The sequence below is a fragment of the Chamaea fasciata genome, unplaced genomic scaffold, assembly GCF_029207755.1.
Source record: "Chamaea fasciata isolate MVZ Bird 193981 ecotype frontalis unplaced genomic scaffold, bChaFas1.0.hap1 SCAF_6, whole genome shotgun sequence".
Lineage (NCBI taxonomy): Eukaryota > Metazoa > Chordata > Aves > Passeriformes > Sylviidae > Chamaea > Chamaea fasciata.
Window position 1 is genome coordinate 27,806,807 of NW_027094091.1, and position 18,640 is coordinate 27,825,446.

At 40.6% G+C, this 18,640-nt stretch overlaps 1 protein-coding gene across 6 annotated transcripts in view; it reads right to left on the minus strand.

Moving 5' to 3' along the window:
* Window positions 1–4,529: 4,529 nt before the first annotated feature.
* The window catches only part of DLC1 (DLC1 Rho GTPase activating protein), a 257,450-nt gene continuing 243,339 nt past the window's right edge, over window positions 4,530–18,640 (minus strand). For 5 of the 6 annotated variants that reach the window (XM_066185796.1, XM_066185795.1, XM_066185794.1 and 2 more), the window contains 10 exons: window positions 15,442–16,868; window positions 14,189–14,365; window positions 12,116–12,275; window positions 11,680–11,878; window positions 9,673–9,886; window positions 9,138–9,252; window positions 8,026–8,247; window positions 7,370–7,587; window positions 7,023–7,196; window positions 4,530–6,487 (listed from right to left, as the gene is read on the minus strand). In XM_066185796.1, coding sequence (XP_066041893.1) covers window positions 6,367–6,487; window positions 7,023–7,196; window positions 7,370–7,587; window positions 8,026–8,247; window positions 9,138–9,252; window positions 9,673–9,886; window positions 11,680–11,878; window positions 12,116–12,275; window positions 14,189–14,365; window positions 15,442–16,868 — 3,027 coding nt within the window. In that variant the 3' untranslated portion in view covers window positions 4,530–6,366. Of the gene's footprint in view, window positions 6,488–7,022; window positions 7,197–7,369; window positions 7,588–8,025; window positions 8,248–9,137; window positions 9,253–9,672; window positions 9,887–11,668; window positions 11,879–12,115; window positions 12,276–14,188; window positions 14,366–15,441; window positions 16,869–18,640 lie in introns of those variants that run through there. The other variant, XM_066185797.1, reaches the window with a different exon arrangement.

Genomic DNA, 18,640 nt, shown 5'->3' on the forward strand with positions numbered 1-18,640 from the left:
TGCTGAGGATTACCACCACAGTTTTTCACCACCAGAGTTTTTCAGTTTCAGTAATTGTATGTACTTCTCCCAGTCTTAGATAATGGAGTAAAAAAACCTAAGTAGAGGGAGGGCAGGTGCCATTCTCCAGGCACATTACCTTAATGAACCTCCTTCTTTTTTTAAGACTGTCTACAAGGCTTTCAAAGCTGCTTTTCTGTGTATCTTAAAGCGGTTTTCATTGCTATCTGCTGAAAGAAATTGTTTGTAGGCAGCAAAATTTTACCATTTTCTTCCTTTTTCTTAAGTAACAATTTTAATGTTCTAGCTTTGTAGGCTATAGGTGGGGTGAGGTATCAGTGAGGTGTGATATTCAAATTCAGTTTAGATTGTTGCTTGTATTCTTGTATGATTTATTACTCATTTTATGCTTTGGAAGCTCTGGTTGATAAATTATGTAGGTAACAAAGGCTTCAATATGAGGGAAAAAAGCCCGTGTGCATTCTTCAGACATTCTGTTCAGAGAGAGAAATGAAAAGAGTACAGACTGCTAGAGATTAGATGATTGAGTTAATACAAATATTTAGTATCTTTGTATTCCTTTTCGTTTGTTTAAATGGACTACTGACAATACGCACCATTGTTCAACTGTCCCCAGAGATTTGGGTAAAAAAGTAGCCTATTAAAAACTTCACTAACCATACTGTCAGTGTTTCTATGAACTTGAATTATAGCCTAGAAGATGACGTGTTTACCCAACTCATAACAGTGCCTTGACTGAAATTTATTTTCTTTTAGTTGTTTTTGAAAAAAAGGCAAATACTTACCAGATGACCTGCTTGTTTTGAATAGACCTGTCAGGCTGCTGTCACTAAACATGTTGGAGGTGTTTGGCTAAAACTTTAGAACCATTCCTCTATTATGCACACCTTGCACACCATCTTAGACTGGGCTGCTTTATGAATATAATCTACTTTTGCTGCTAGCTGGCTTATTTTAAAAAATGACAGTTCTCTCAAGTGTCCCTCACTATTTTAATTGAAATTCCCTTTCCTGAAATTCCCTTTTAATTTGCTAACCATCTTACTATGTCTCTAATAAATGAAGGTATAAGCTCCTTCAAATCAGAGCCATCTTGGCTATTATCACCCTGTCTACCACCTTATAACATGCTTATGTCATCATATCATGCAAAAAGCTAACTTCCTTCCCTGGAAAGCATACATTACTGTACCAGCCCTTTTAACATTCTACCTTTTGAATACTTGATTTTTTGAATAGTAGAATTCTTTCATTCACTGAGAATTCTGTTCCTAAGAGGCTTTTCCATTTTTAGTGTTATAGTGTATAAGTGTTAAAGCCTTAAGAAATGTCTGTGTGGGTTAGGAGCAACTGTGATATTCAGACTCACCACATCACCCTTTTATTATTTGAGCTAATGAAGTGACTACTAGAACACTGGTACCTGGAAAAGCATGCACAATACACTTGCTGTAGGTCTTTTTCTTCCTGTACTAAGGAAAATCTCTTGAGCCTATGGAAGAATGGATTTGATTCTCTCTTTGATGGGGAAATCCTGCTAATCAGTAATAGATCTTTCTGGATTTTGAGTAAAATTTAGGAAAGCAAAGAGGACCCCCAGTTGAGTGGTAACCTCCCCATGCTGATCTTGATGCTCTCAGCCCATGGTGGGAAAGGCACTGCATCTCCTAATTTAAGTGAAACTCCACTTCAATAAAATCTAAGCAAACAGCACTCCACAACCTCCAATATAATTTTTAGAGAAACACTTATTAGTAACTTCCAAAATAATTGAGATATTTTATTTTTGACACCAGATTTTTTCTTGCTCATGAAGGCAGTTCTATCTGACAGTGCTTAAAGGTCAAAACTTGTAGCCTGTAAGTTCTGTAATCATGGCAAATAATGAAGAGAGAACCTCTGTTATATCTTTGTGATGCTTTATGGAAGCTAGGAAGCAACAATTCCAGGGTTTGAGCATGCAGAGTTTTAAATTACTTAGGCTCTTGCTGCATCTCAGGGCGAGATTGTCCCACAGTCCCAAAGACTTCTTGCTGTGTGGAAAATGCCTTTTCCTTTCCTTCTGCCTCACATTTTCCATTAACGAATTTTTATCCCATCTTGTACACCCACTCAGCCAGTTTGAACTCTTCTGGGTTTTTATGACCTTTGAGTGCTAGTAGACATTTACTACATCCCTCTTGTCTAGTGGCCAGACTGGGTCCTGAATCTCTCTTTATAAATGTGCCCCTTCAGTGCCTTAATCTCTTTTGATGGAATTTTTTCTTCTCTGAATTCTTTCCCATACTTCACTGCATTTTACTGTTCCTGGATTCAGCTTGCAAGTTCATTTCTTGCAAGCAATCCGTATGCCTCAGAATATACAGGAAAATACAGCAGGATGGTGCAGAGGAGAGGAGAAATTTTGCTAGTCTGAAGAGCTTAGGAGAATGCTCAATGCAAAAGGCACATGTGTGCAAGCATTGCATATTTGCATCAGATCTTTACCCTAATCTCTGGTGTTATGAAATAATTGTTTTAGAGTTTAATACCTCTCCTTGTGAGAGAAATAAAACATTCTGGGTTGACAGACGAGAAACAGATGAAAGAAACTTTTCAGAGATGCAGTGAAGGGTTGTTTTGAGAAGTTATGGTGAAACAGAGGTGAAGGAATTAGTGTTTCTTAATGCACTGCTCTGTTAAGTTTTCATTCCTGATGATGGTAGGACACTGTTTCCAGCACTTATCAGATGTGTGTATAACAGCTGATTTTCATAAGCCTTAAGCGAAAATATCCACCTTTTATAATGTATCCCAAGTCATGGACACTGTTTTCATATTAACTTTCTCCTGGCACAGACTACTGTGGATACCAGGTCCTGCTCTTTTCAAGGTTTTGTACCACCAGACTGCACAGGTACTGCTTTGCGTAATTTCAGTCTCCTTTTCCCAGGCTGTCCATGTGTGTTACTGACATCTCTGGTCTTTAAGGTGAAGGGTACTGATTGTTTACAGCTTCATAAATATCTAATTGTGGAGTGCATTACTTGAGGAATGACAGTGAAACATGACTCTGTTTGAATTTGTCAGAAAGTACTGAAATTCAGCATCACCAAAGCACAGGGCAGATTGGACCTGTGTTGCACCACGAGGTACACAGTTATTCACACCAGCACCTGGACAGAATGGAATGGGGGCCCAGCCTGCACTTCCTCTGTGGCAATTCTGCTTAAAGCAGAACATCTCAAGAGGAGCCAGTGCTGCCCTGAATGACAGCTAACAAAAAAACCCCACAGACAGGGAAGATTGAATTGTGTTGTTCAGCAACAACACGGATATCTGCAAATGAAGGTACCAAGAACACAAATATTCTGGAGGCTGAGGCTACTTAGAAGATTCAAAATTAACTCATATTGTAGAAATGTTTAGGAAAATGCTAATTTGAAAGTAACCTAAATGCATTTTAAACAAAATGCAGTATAAATCCTTAAGGTGCCAGAGGAGTGTCATGAGTTGTTGTGCCTAAAGATCCAAATAAAACCATCGTTACAGAAAAAAAGTCAGCTCTAACTCTGCTAGTGCTAAGGGCCCAAAACTGTGAACAATTTTTTTTTTTTTTTTATGTTCAGTTGTTTAAGTATTGACTTGTTAAGAAAAAAGGTTCTGTAACAGCCAAACAAATGACAGTCCCTTATCAGAAAGTTTCTCTAAAACTCTTTGATGCGTGAGAACTAATACCACGGCAACAAGAGGTTTGCTTTTGCCAGACTCTGAAGCAGCATCCCTCAGTGCTCCCTGGGGAATGAAGTGGGAAGTGACAGCAATAGGACTTTGGGATGCTCAGGCAGAGAAAGAATAGGATGATGTTGGTAACTGGAAGGCCTTCTCACAGCTGCTCTACCAGACAAGCCTCACAAATCAAAACCCTCCTTCAGATGCCTAAACTATATTTCTGTTGGCTAAGACTTCAAAAACTTTGAAAAGTTGCTTGAATTAACAGCCGTCTTTGGCTTGGTTTTTCACCTTAGTCAGTTGTTTGTGTATCTTCCTGGCCTCCTCTTTGGCTTCATTTAATTGCTGCGTGTGCTTTAACTTTCTCCAATTACTTTTTGAAGCAAACCTATGACTCCACAACTCATCACAGTCTCATTCTCTCTTTAGAAAATAGGAAAGTAATGAATTATTTTCCAGCATTGCATACTACTGCTTTCCATCCTGTTAAATTCAAGCACACCTTTCTACAAGACCACAGCAAACCAGAAGTTTCTTCTCACTATTATATAAGTATGAAGCAATCTACTAGGGAATGTTTCTGTCCAGCTATCTGCCATTGTGATGTCCTGTCAAAGCAACCAAAGTTGCTTTGGTACCTCCCTTTAACAATACTATAAATATCAGCCTGGGAGAGGGCAGGGGTGGCTCTGCTGTTGGCTGTAGTATGTAAAGAACCAGTAGTAAGAAAAATACCTCCCTTTTTGGTATAAGAGTGGATGGAAGAATGCAGAATAAAATAAAACTCATTATGAATATTCAATTTTAAACATTTAATAGTGCACTTATTGATTATATACTGTACAGACATCTATAGCAAGTTAAACATTTTCCTTTCTCTCGCGTAGATCATACTCATGTAAAGCACATTTACAATAGAAAACATACTTGAGGTACAAAAACCCAAAAAAGAATATCTGAGGTATAAATACAGGTATATTTTAAATAATCTTTACCATGCTTAATCTATGTTTGACAGTACACTGTGGGCAAGTATACATGTTTACAATAGAATGGTATGTACAACATACAATTTTACAAATTCAAAAGTGTTTGATGTAGAAGAATATACAAGATTTTCCTACCCATGAGGAACATTGTTACTGGAAGTACTACATTATTTGCCATTATAAAAAAAAATCTTCATCAAAAAGCTTAAAATAATACTGACAACGGTAAAAAAGTCTCAGTCAAGATTCCATCTTGCAACTCATTCATACCCTAGCCACAAAATACATTAATCATTTAATACTGCACCTTGAAAGCGAATCTTTACCTTTACAGTAAAACCTACAGAAAGACATCTTTCCAGAGGACCTCAGGACTTCCTACAGTTCATGTTAGTTGATTCTTAAGAAGGGGAAAATATCCCAAAAGGTTTGAAACACAACAAAACCAAAGACAAAACTGCACCCTCCTTTCTGCTCCCAAATATAACCCTCCAAACTGCTCACATGCAGGTTCTGTTCATGGAAACATGCAGCTTTTAGGAAAACAGGCAAAGAGGGGTGAGTAATGCAAAGGGTTTGTGTGACTTTCCCTAGCCAAGTCACCCCCAGCTGCTACTGCAGGAGTCCTGCCACCTCCTGGCACCACAATTCCAGTGTTGACTTTTTTCCTCTTGAGCCATTAGAATATAATAAAATATATAAAAGCTCATTAAAACACCTATAGATAACGCAGGTAGGAGTAAAAACAATAGACATTTTTTTTTTTTTTAGCAACTGATGTTATTGGTTCTCCTCACCGTTGCAGACATTTCATTTCTAAGCTGCTACATTGTTCAAAAGTGTATTTACTTGAATTTGCTATAGAATTGCTCATCACTCCTGAAACATCATCTGGATAAGGAGTGGACAGTAGCTGAAGCAAGCCTCTTGTAACGTCTGCTTAAGGTTTTCAACAAGTTTACAGCTGAGGAAAAGGCAGACCTAGCACATTAGAAGGATGGCTATTCCTGGTCCACAGGGGAGTCCCGTTCTAGGTTGAACTGTATCCAGCATACTAAAATCCATTCTGGTTGCCTATCAGTGTACCAGACACATTTCAAATTCAACTTCTATCCTTTCAACCATTAACACACTCATTCACACTTTAATCTCTGTGCAAACCTTTCTCTGCTTATCTCAGTGAGAACACATTGAAGAGTACCAACTATTCCAGTGGATACACCAGTCCCTCAATGCACTACAAATAAAATGACATGAGTATGTACATAAAGCGAAGTATTTCACATGGGAATGATGAGCTTTCACCATATTTCATAATATATTTTGCATTTAAAGAAATTTGCTTCTCAGAAGCAATTCAAACCATCTAATAGTATTTTTTTTTAAAATTTTTATTTTTTTTGCACAGTTCTATGTATTCCAGTCGAGGCCTACATTATAGACCTTACACAGACAGGAAGCAGCTGTAAAGTGTATGGTATGGCCACAGTCCTATAGTAATGCTCACAGTCAAGTTGTCACGCTGCCATCCCTTCGTGATACGACTTGCAGGTGGAACACGTCTGGTCTGCAGCGTGCAGGTCTTGGTTTTGGGTAATGTCTATGCTGCTGAGGTGGGGAGCACATGACTGTCCCTCTTCAGTAGTCACCTGGATTTTACTTCCTTGCTCTCAGGACTCTGCTGACTGAAAGAGTCTCGTATCTTAACAACTTCTGATGCACACAAATGTCCAAAACACTTGGTGTACCAGTCTGGCATGTGGCCCCTGTTGTGTGGAGGAAAAAGTAATCATGAGGAATGTACCAGTGACTTCATACGCATTTTCTTAGTCACAATCAAATCTATATCTAGCTGGTTAAATGCCTGACTAGGAAAACTCCTTAGTACTGCTCACTGCACAGCTCAACCCTACTAATATGCAGATTTGCTCAGAAACAAGTTTGCTGCAGCAAGGAGAATTATGGAAAGTTTTGGACAACCTGGCCCTCTTTACTAGCTTAGTATTAAAATTAACATGGCCTTGCATCCAATATGACTGCCAGAGCAAAGAGTGGGGTTGTACACCAATAGTGATTGTGGAGCACATACTGGAGGCTTCTAACGCAACAAACTACACCTGCTGCCAGATGTGCACTGAACCCAACTTTCTGTGACATCTCAGAGACCTGCGTGCTTGCCTTTGGGAAGGATGTACTACTGGCCAAGATAAAGTCTGTTGAACCATCTAAGTTTTCCACTGACCACACTGAAACTATACAGGAAAAATTACCACCTCCAAAGGACAAAATGGAATTTCCTACCTTAAATCAATCCTGCACATGTAGGTAAGTTTTGATTTTCCTGACCCGCAGGGCTCAATCAGATACCTCGACAGGAGCACATTGACTCGAACACCTGCCACAGGAGCCCGGTCATGGTCCACTGAGGTTGCTAGAAGCACACAGGCTCCTTTGGGGAAGTTTGTCCTCCATGTCCTAAGAAAAAAGAAGAAAACCAAAAATCTTTTATTTAAAAAACAGTAATTCAAACATCTAATAAGAATTCAAATTAGGCCCAAATAGGTATTTACCAATATAGCTGATATAAAGAAATAAGCAAGGCTGCCGTATCTGTAGGGTATAAACATCATTGCATATAAATGCCTTACCTTAAGACTACGAAGTCCCTGGCTGGGTGAGGTGCCATGCTGTTCTGGACATACTGGTATATATCTGTCTGGCTATCCAAAGGCTCAATTACTTTTGACTCTATAAGATCTTCATCCCAAAGATGCTGCTCTTTAAGCAAACGATTTAAAACATCCTCTGGTGCAGCTGAGATTTCAATGGTAGTTTTCCATAATCGGAGTGGGGGACCTTCACACACCTGGGGAAAATTAGCAGATTCCTTAATTTTCTTCTTCCTTACACTTCCTTTTTCAAGCTTATGTTTTAAGAATCTTATTGAAACACTTCTCTATCTGCTAGTTCTGAGCTGTACAAGATCAGAGATGAGAAATTTCTTTCCAACTGCCTGCAGAGTGACTCAGCTTGTTAAGGTTTTGCATATGTGAGTGAAGGTGTGTAAATTCAAAACAGTGAACATTCCTGGGCTGGATAAACAGAAGAACACAAATCAGTGTGTGCTGGCAAACTACCGCTGAAAGACATGGTGTTTTTATATGGTGTGTAACTGCATCAAAAGATTACGTTTTTTTTCTAATATCTATCTGCAAAGTAAAGATGTGTACTGAATCTTCTGTAATATCCTATGTCACAAGTGAGCTAAAACCTAGAGCTGTGGTGTGAGTGACAGGGTGCATACCTTCTTGTATGACAGCTCTGCTTGCTCTGATGTGGAGCAGCTGACCCAGCCTTTAAACTTCTCCTTCATCTCCTTGAGCAAGTCATCCACGCAGTCCTGGAGGTAGCAGTGGTAGTCGGAGGGCTCAGTGTTGCTGCTGCTGCCCCGGAGCTCCTCCAGGCTGAGGGGACGCAGGTCCTGCTCCGTGTATGAGTTCCGACCCCTGCTCATTTCTTCTGGTATCTGAGGGGTGACAAGGGTGAAATCATCCTCATGCAGCTCTTTCCCCAGATTACTGCATTAGTCTTGCAGCTCAACAGCCACAGTGACATGTGTGTGTTAATTTTGTAAGTGATGGGATGTGCATGTGTCAGATTAAGCACTCAATGTGAAGAAATGACAAAACTAGGTTTGTGACTTTGATTTAATTCGAATTAGTCTCTCTTTTATGGGGTGTCTTATTTTATTCTGTGGAGAATCCCCCTTTACAACACAACTAGATTCATTCCCACAGCTCAGTTTATCCTGCAAACTGAAGGAAGAAGAGAACATTGTCAGCTGCAAGAAAAGAGACAGGCACATATTCAGCTGAGGGCTCTGAAAAGATTTGATGACAGTGAGGAAAACCAGGACTTGACGTGTCTGGTTCTCCATTGCAGGCCCTCAAGGGAGCATGCTTGAGCTCCTACAGATCCTTCAACCTATGGTATGACAGTGCTGCGTTCCAGGATGCTTTTGTGGCCTGTCTTGCTAACTCTTGGGAATTTAAGTATAAAATGAGCACTGGAAAAAGCTTCTTGCTTTGTAATTAGAGCTGAGGTTCACAGCTCTCATGGCTACACAATAAAAATTTGAAAATGCATTCCCAATGCAGCTTGGATGCAACAAAAATGTGTCAAACTCACAACTGCCTCCTGACTTGAAAGCACCACTGCCAACAGAACAACTCTCTTCTCTTCCGACACCAAATTCATGTATGCACAGAGATCAGGATGCAAAGGTTTTTAAAAAGCTATTTATCATGTGTTAAACTTCATTAAAATAAAGAGACATTCCTAGCTTTTCATTTTACAGCAGATCTAAGACATCTTAATCAATGTTCCACCCATCAGTTTTGTAAACAGGTGTTTTACCTGAAAGAGTTTCTTGCATTCAGCAATCATATGAGCTAGCCCTTGGGTTGCAGCCAGATTTTCATTTAGGTCCTTTTGGTCGGGTTTGCCCAGGCTTGGTTTCCTTTGCATCACCCTTCACAGGGGAAAAGAGCACACACATACACAAATCCAGTTATTTGTTGCAGAGCAAGAGACATGTTTGGGAAGAAAACAGTGGGATTCCCAAATCTGCTGGTGATTTAGAGCAGTGCTGCCTGGTACCAAATATTGGCATGGTGTTGCCAACTTCTCTTCCTATTCTTTCTAAGCCTTTTCTTTGGAAACCCCTCACTCCAGACACCTTTATTTTTTTTTTCTTTCCTTGTGCGTTTGTTTATATTTTAACAAATCTCCAACAAAAGGTAAGATCCCATAACTGTTCTATAGTCAGTGCTCTCTGAGGTGTCTGAGGTGATCACAGCTGGCAGGATCAATACCAGACCATGCCTGTTGCACATTGCTGCCAGCTGTGCTAAGGGACCAGCAGCAGTGAGCCTTGCTCCCAAAAACCTACCTTGGGGAAGAATTCTCTCTTTTGAGAGTGTTCAAGTGGAAGAGCGAAGGTGCTAGGCAGACGGCCAGGTTTGTTGGTGTCATCTGGTTTTCCTTCACTGCAGCTGTGACATCACTCAGGAAATAGAGAAGAATTTGGAGGACCTCCCTGTTTTCATCAGGTAAAAGCATAATGGCAGCCTTGATAGCCTGGAGACGCTGATCCTTTGGCACATCTGCATAACATTAGTAATTCTCTCATCAGCCCACTGATTTTCTACACACACAGCATGAAAACATCCCAAAGCAAACTCCAGCTTCAAACATTTGACTCAAGTTTGAAGTGATTTCCTTCAGGATGCATACCATTTGTAGGAAACATGAAGGAATTTTTTTTAACCCACTAGTTTAACTAACCTCAGCTATTTCCTGCCTCACAAGAAATGCAAGCAAGAAGCTGTGCCTAGGCCAGAGTTAATTTTAGATTTAGCTTCAACAGCTACATGCTCCAGCAGATGCACTAAAAGGAGAGAAGCCTGGATTCAGGCAGGAAACAAGCAAACATAGTCCAGCCAATTTAGAAGTTCTTTGGCTTGCAAAGAAATTTAAAACATGAATGCATTTTACAATAGGTAAATTAATTAAATAAATTTGCTAGCAAACCTTTTCAACGGTGATGTCATAAAACATCCAGAAAGTGCTTTACTGAACAGAGAGGGTTACTTTATTGAGCAGATCATTCAAAGTCATGCGGTGGAAAAAGAAAGTCAACGCTGTGAAGCCCCATACCATTAAACAGCTCCTTGGTTACCAACAACAAACAGCCCTTGGAAAAATTTGATGTGTCTTTATATAAAGCCTACTCCTCCAAACTTGAAAGGAAAAAAAAAAATGAAATAACCCAGACCAGATCTGCTTCTTATAAAGGGATTTCCAATAAGCCACCTCTGAAGACAACATCAGAGTGTGAGTTCCTGAAGCATTTATATCATCATTAGCAGCTTACCACCCTCACTGCATGTCTCATAATACATATTGTGCTACCCAGGTATTTAATTGGTATTTGCTGTGGGCTTCAGCAACTTTGTAAGGCTAGCAGGTGAGTTCACAAAGCAGTTTTAAGCAAAAATTCACAGTTTTCCATGCTCTCCTCTCACTCAGCTCAAAGCACATGTAAGCCACGTGCATTTCAGTGTGCAGCCTGGTACACAGCACCAAAGCAAAGGGAAATTTTGCCCTTTCCAGGGAATCAAAATTTACAGCTGTTTTAAGGCTCTTTGCTTTACAGAGAGATAATACTTCCCAACCAGCTCTGGAAATTCCTCAGACCTACCGCCTGCAAAAGGAAATGCTTGCACTGAAAAAATGGCCTGTACGATATTTTAAAACATCATTGCCACCTATGGAGCTCTGAAGGAAATTCCTGAATCTTTTTTGCAATTATTTATTTTCACAAGCATTGATAAACTCCATTTTTTAAATGTGATTTACTCTGAAGATTTTATGGTACTTATCTGTAAAGTGGCTAAAAGTCTGTAACAGAAAAGCTTACCACTCAGATGTTGTTTCACCTCACAGCTGAGGTGAAGGATAGCAGAAAATGAATTAAAAGAAAATAAAAATTTTTGGTAGCCTTTCCAATCCCCTCAAAAGCCCCAAACTCTGTTCATGAAGTGTTTTCTCTGCTTGTCTACTTAGCCACATTGGATGTGGCTTATTTTCAAACCATAGTATCAAGTATGCTCAAAGAAGAGAAGAAAATTTAGAGCAAGTGATGAAGGATTCATATTTGTTCCTAATCTAGACAGAAAGGTGAAATAAAAAGAACTTGTACTATAAATTGTTATAAAACTACAAAACAATAAAAAAACCTCATTCATTAGAGGCAGCCTGAACTGTAACAATTACTGGACAAAGGCAAAGACCAACACAAGAAACACGTGCAGCACCCAGAGCAGCAGTGTTTCAAAGTTCCACCCTTGCTACACAAATGATCATTTGTCACGGGCTGCAGAATCTCAGTACTTACACTGGTATATCTGTAAAAAGGTCTCAGAGAGTTTGTTGGTCATGAGAGGCTCAGGGAGATCACGGAAGAATTGCTTCAACATGTCTGCTACATCATAGGCAGACTGGCCTTCGTAGTTGACACTGTCTGTGGAACTCTCACTCATCTGACGCAAAGCCTGAATTCTTGATTTGACTCCAGATTTCCTAAACAGTCCAACCTAAATACGTGTAGAAAGGAAATTCATTTATAATGAATCTAGAAAACCTGAAATGTAAGCATGTTCTTTAGCTTCTCAAGTATGGGCTCTAACTGTGTGGAAAGCTTTCCCTGCATTATCTATTTTTTCCTGGTTTGAGTATACTTTCTTCAGTCAGACCCAGGAACAACAAAAACTAATGGAAAGCTGGGCTTTGGGTGGTGCGTGCATGAGGAATAAGAGAACAACAACACACACCTGATCCAGACAGTGGTTGCGGAGGTATCTCATGGCTTGCTGAATGCTCTGGGGGAGAGGCTGCCCCGTGCGCTGGACGTTCACTTGCAGTGGTACTCCAAAGACATTTCGGTCTTTATAATCCGGCACCTTAATTCTCTTCATGAATTTTGGTACTGCCCTATTTAAGCAAAGGGAACGACGTGTTAAATTAAACCTCTGTTGATTATTTATCTTCCGTATTCCCCGTAATTTGGAAAGTAAGTGAAAGTAAGTGGAACACTTTTAGTAAAATGAACAATAGTGACAGTACAAATTAGTTAATCCACTCAGGGCTGGAAAGGGTGAGAGGAAAGAAAACAAGAGTTTCTCTAAGAGAAAGGCTTGACATTTGGGGCAGTATGCTGCCTGTACGTATTAATGTGGTGCTACTCCATCAATATTAGGAGGATGAAAGCTACAGGGTAAAACTGCAGGGGCCAGATTGAATTGCAAAAGAGTCAAAATAAATCTTGCGGTCAGTGACCCCTTATAACACTGCTTCTTTAGGTTTCAGCAAAGATGGGCATTTGAACAATGAGCTTTTGTATGTCAACTACTTGTTCTGCAAAGTCCTCAAACTGGGTCCACCACCCACCAGTGTTCAGAACAGCAGGAAACTGATGTAATACATTTGAGTTTGTCAGCTAAAAACTTCAGCTCTATAAACAACCCCTTTGAGGGACCCCCCTCCTTGTCAGCCAGTGACTTTTGTTACCCCCACCTCCCACTCCTGTTTCATTGAGAGGCCTTTCCATCTGCTTATGACTCCAAGGAAAAAGTTACTAAACACAAAGGAATGATTTAGCCCTGTGCCCCTCAGAGTATTGGTTTTATAAAGGGGAAAAAAAAGGCACTAAAATGTGAAAATATTGAGGTCATTTTTCCTAAATAGGGAAGAAAGCTAATGTCCAGTGTAACAACTAATAGGACACAGTAGCACTGAAAACAGGGAGACATTTAGTATTTCAACATTCAGTACAGCTATACAAACAGCATTGGATTTACAGCTGACTAATCTGTTACACAGTAAAACAGAACTGATTTGTATTGCTGTATACTTAAGTTTAGGGCATTATTGATACATGTATGAATAATACTTGCTTTGTCAAAAAACATGCCAATGGAATGTGAAAAAACACATTGCGATCTCCACTGAGAATCTGAAGCATGCAGGGATAACTGGTCAATACTTATTTCTGTCTTTCAGAACAAACAACTTCTGTATTTAGAAAGACTGACATAATAACAGCCTTTGAACAGGAGGTACTTTGATGCTGAAGCTAAATACTCTCTATGACTCCTGGGGAAGGGAGGAGGCTGGCCTGTGGTAGGGACAAGAAAAATTTTATTTGCGTCCTTTGCATCCTGAAGGTTACACAGGCTGTACTGCAGATTCAATAATAAAAGGGCTTTCTATTTCATTCTTCTGACAAAAAATATTCAAGTGGGTTACAAACACCTGGCCACAGCAGAAACTGCTGCCTACAAAAAACTCCATGGTTCTCCCAACCATTCTTCTTCTCTCCATCTCTTCTGCTAACTAACTGAATTATAGTGCCTTAAAAACAGAAAATAAAATTTTGACAAGTGAGATACTAGAATGAAGAGAAATTTTTATTATTTAATTACACAATTATGTAAAATAATGCAAATATTTAAGAACAACTGAAGAAATGAGCCTATTAAGATTTGCTGCAATTTGTGCCACTGCTTGCTAAGTGCCTCAATAAACAAGTGGTCTTTCTTTTGCTATAGATACTTAACATCTTCCTCTTCAGAAATCTTGTCTGTACTTCATTGCTTTGGCTCCCCTATATGTCCCCGTAAACACACCTGTGAAACCTTAATAGGATTACACTTAGGTAAAGGGTTAGTGATTTTAGCCCTGTCACAGGAAACCACAGATCACTGTCAGCACAGGCTGGAAGAAGTGCAAATATGGAAAAAGAGGGACAGGACGGAGGTATTGCATCTTTGCAAACACTGCCTGGGACAAGCCCAACTGTCATGCCTGCAGAGTGGGGCTCTCTATACACAGTGCTGTGTCCTTACCAGCTGAAACCATGCTTGTTGGAAGGCGTGTACTTCTCCAGGAGTGCAGTCAGCTTCAGAAGCGAGTACTTCTGCAGCAGGTTCATCTGTGCCACAGACTGGCAGTTGATCTGCAGTGATGCTGAGCTGAGGCTGGGCCGGTGGGAACTCTGGAAGCTGTGCCACCTTAGCTTGTGCCTGTGGAGAAGATGGGAGACAGAGAAAGGGCAGATGACCGAAATGTCTCTGCAAGACACATGCAGGAATTACTGCAAATGTACTGCTGAGATCCCTGCCCTTGGTGGCTGCATTCTTCTAAGATTTCACAGCCATCAGCCAGCAGCGTCTCTGCCTCACCTGGTGTGATGAAGCACGGGAAGGTGCTTCACATGGGAATGTGCACTCTGAGCTGACTACACAACCTTGCCCTATCAGATATCCTCCAAAGGCTCCAATGCCCTTCTCCCACAGTCCTTTCAGTATTATGGCAGTGGGAATCAAAAAACTCCATTAAGCAAAAATGGCATGAGTTTTTAAGACATACCAAATAAGAACTCTGCTCTTCTAAAAGTCCCATTGGGTTTATAGCAGCAGCTGTAGATGACTAAATGATTTGCACCACATTTAAAGGAAAACTGGAAACAAAGCTAGAAGGAATTGAAATCCTTGCTCTACTCATAAAGCAAAATACAGTCATGGTAAAACTCCCAGCAGAATCTGGAGGCCACTGGAACTCCCCCAGTCTCCCACTGTGCTACAGCGATCAAGAGAAAGTAATCAAGTCTCATTTCCCCCACAAAGTTAGTGCCCTAGCATGCTATTAGAAACAGCCTGCTACTGAAAAATGCCATTTTTTGAAACAGTCTAAAAGTCAAGGCTTTTACTACACACTGACACAAACCAGAACATACTTATTCTTGGTTCTCCTAGCCAACTTAAAAAGTGATTAATCCTATTTGATGTCCGTCCCCTCCCATGCACCATTTCAGTTTGAAGAATTACTGTGCCCCAAAACTGCATTAACTTTGCTTTTTCAACGACGACTCAGGCTGAACATACAAACATACAGCTATGAATTGTAGAAACCGCAAAGTCTTGCCCAAATACTTCTCTTGCCCATAATGGTTTGGGGAAGCAGTGGAACAGCACACGTGTGCTTGAATGGCCACAGCTTCTACTGCACCGTAACGAAGAGTGGTGCAGCTACCATAGAGCTGATCGGCCTGAAGGGGACATCCCCAGGCCACCCCAAGTCCTAATGCTTGTGATCTCACCTGCTGGAACGTGTCAGCGATGCTCCAACCCCAGAATCCCTCCTGTCCTGGATCCCTGTGGGCTCTTCTGTTTCGTTCAGCGAATTCCCTGTACTGTCGAGGTCACTTGGTGTTCTTCGATCATTATCTACATCAAGGTGAATCTGCTTTGGAGAGGAAGGACACGGGGAGATGGAGTCGAGTGCTGAGTCAGAGTCTCCTTCATCTGAGAACTTCTCTGACCACTGGTTCACTATTCTCTGCATCCCTTTGACATGGTATAGGATGTCGTCTAGTTCTGGGAATATGTCTTCATTTTCGAGGTCGGCCAGGTCACTTGTACTGGAATACAGGATTGAACCTGGCACATTGTCATAAATACTCAGGCGGCTGCTCATTGAACTGGAGGAGTTGCGCCTTTTTCCCATGCCTAGCTCTTTGGAGCTGTCGCCACTGTTCTCCCTCTGGAGGGTGAGGTGGCCGTGTCCATGGAAACTCCCTGTCCTCCAGTTCACAGAGGTGTTGCCTTCTGTAGGGGAGAAGTTGCCGTTGGAGAGTGCTTTGGGAAAAGTGCCAGGCTTATGGTCCTCAGGGATAAAAAACACTGTGTCTTCCGCAAAACTGCCCCGGTTCTTGAAATTTTGCTCCATCACATCACTGAATGTTGACTGATTGAAGGGGTCGAAGCCTTCCAGGTACATGCCCACCCTTTTATTGTAGGCACTGAGGCTGCGTGTTCGTGTGACAGGACTGGGCGTGCTGACAGCACTGCTCGTCTCAGACTGACTACTGCTGCTGCTGGTCTGGGTGGAATTGGAGACGCTCCTCTTTCGTACCATAGGGAAATTGATGTGATTGCCATTAAGGGTGGAAATCTCCACGCAGTTAAGTTGTTTCAGTTTATCTTCATCCATGCCCTCCTGCAGGATTGGCCCACTAATAATCAGGCCAAGCTTTGAAGGAGCTTTGCTCTTGCCATGGTGAGAACTCTTGATTTTAAGACTCTCCATTCTCTTGAGGAGGCTCTTTGTTTTGGACTTGGCGTTCTTCTCGTTGGCTTTTGTGTTGAAGCTGAAGCTATTCAGCTCCCTGGGTGAGGGCAGGCTGCTGAATGAGTCATCGTTGGCTACAAAATTGCTCGATGAACAAACACTCACTACTGAGTTTGTCCTGGTGGTAGAGGCCTCGCTCTGCAGGGTGGGCTGGTGGCTGCTGGTGCTGCTGATGCTCAGAATAGAAGCCACCTCCTGGCGTTCACTGAGGTCTGTGAGCACACTCTCCCGGCTTGCTGCGTTCGTCAGGTGAGGAGCTTCTGGGGATGGGATATTCAAATCTGGTTTTGGAGGAAAGACATCAAACTCTTCAAGCCGCGACCACCTCTTACTGTCCCTCTGAAAAGTCCATTTGCCACTTATTGCACAAGGTTCGTCTTCATCTGAATCTTCACTCTGCGAAGAAGAACCCTGAAAGTATTGCTTGCAAACTACTCAAACAGCAAAGGTGGTTACATTTAAATACAATGTCCACTAAACTGCTTTAAGCACAACCTGGTTCTCACTGAATTAAAAGTGAATAGTCTTTTACTTCAGGGAGAGGAAGATTAGGCCATAAAGCCTAATCACGGGAAAAGATAACACGATACAAGCAATATATTTTAACTGTTTTTAAATACAAAATTTTAAACACAAAAGATATCCCGTTCATAAAAAAGAAACAAACAATACAATCTACTTTGAATTGTTCTATTTTAAAAACCCTAGTATCCATGGACTTTTAATTAATTGGTCACAGTGGATAGCCCTCACATCAATGGAAATTCCTGGCATGCATAACATTTTAAACTGGAGTCAGTCAGGGGTTGGGGTCCCTCTGGACTCTATCCAAAGCTACACTTTGTTGATAGTGGCTATATGTTTATACTCCTCTTTGCAATTATGAGATGTTTCTCATACATTCTGAATTTTAGTGGCTTAATTCCTTACCCATTTGGGAACTCTGAACAGACTCCTCACTGTGACTAATGAGACAGCAAAAGAGACTCTTGCACTGCTAGAGCGTGATGGCTCCAGGCTCTTACCTGGTCCACTCTTCCTCCCACAGGCTAGCAGCTAACATTTTAAGAATGTTCTGTGAATTCTCTACTTCAGTCTAGCTTCAGGCTAACTTTAACACTCATAGATAGCGAGCAGCAAGAGCTCACTGACAGTGTAGCACGTAGAGTAAATTGTAAATAACATGTTTGATCTATGAGTAATGCTTAGAGTACAATTACACATACATCAATTACGCCTACAATCTTTACATCTAAATACTGAAAGGGAATGATCTCGACATATTTGGTCTTCTAAATTTATGGAAAGTTTCACATTATAATATATGGAGGAATAAAACCAATGAAGATATTTTAATATGACACCATGAAACCACAAAATAACCTTTGGTGTTTAGACTAAGAAACACTAATTGCCACCCAGGTTCATAAATTTCACTTCATTTGTTTAATTTGCTTTAATTTAAAAACAAACACATGCATGCCCCAAACTGTAACTATTTGTGTGCCAAGAATACAAACATTTATTCTTTGAAAAACAAGTAAATTATTCATATTACATGCAGCTTATGTATGTAAAATTCAGATCCTGATCATCTCCTAGTTTTTCTTTTTTTCTTTTTATAGGACATTTCATCAGCTCAGGAAAATAAGCGAAATACTGTATTTATTTCTTATGACCAAATACACAAGACACAGAGCAAGCATCGTTTTCTTTGTCTCCCAACTACTGCATGCTACTTTTGTCCATGACTCAGATATAAACCCAAGAATTCTGGCTTGCTTATTGAAGTTTTCAGCAAGAAAAAAGTAATCTGAAACTGCCAGTGGATAATAATGATGGTTTGGGGGTGAATGAGACAAACCAGAAGAAAAAAAGAAAGCAGTAAAGTGATTTTAATTTGCAAAGAAGTCAGTGGAAACATAAAGAAACATGTTTTTGTCAGCAGAATTTTCCCTAGTGTCTAAAAGTTTTAAAAGTTAAGTATTGATTTTATTGACATCACAAACGAAAGGGAATAGGCTCCAAGTCCACCTGCCAGAACATGGGTGCTAAATGAAATTCAGGAAGGACTGAAATGAAACAAAAGGTAACATCCAGACTCTGGAAGATCTGAGGTTTGGACCTGAAGTCAGGTCTGGTCTGACCTCTAATATCAACACTGATCA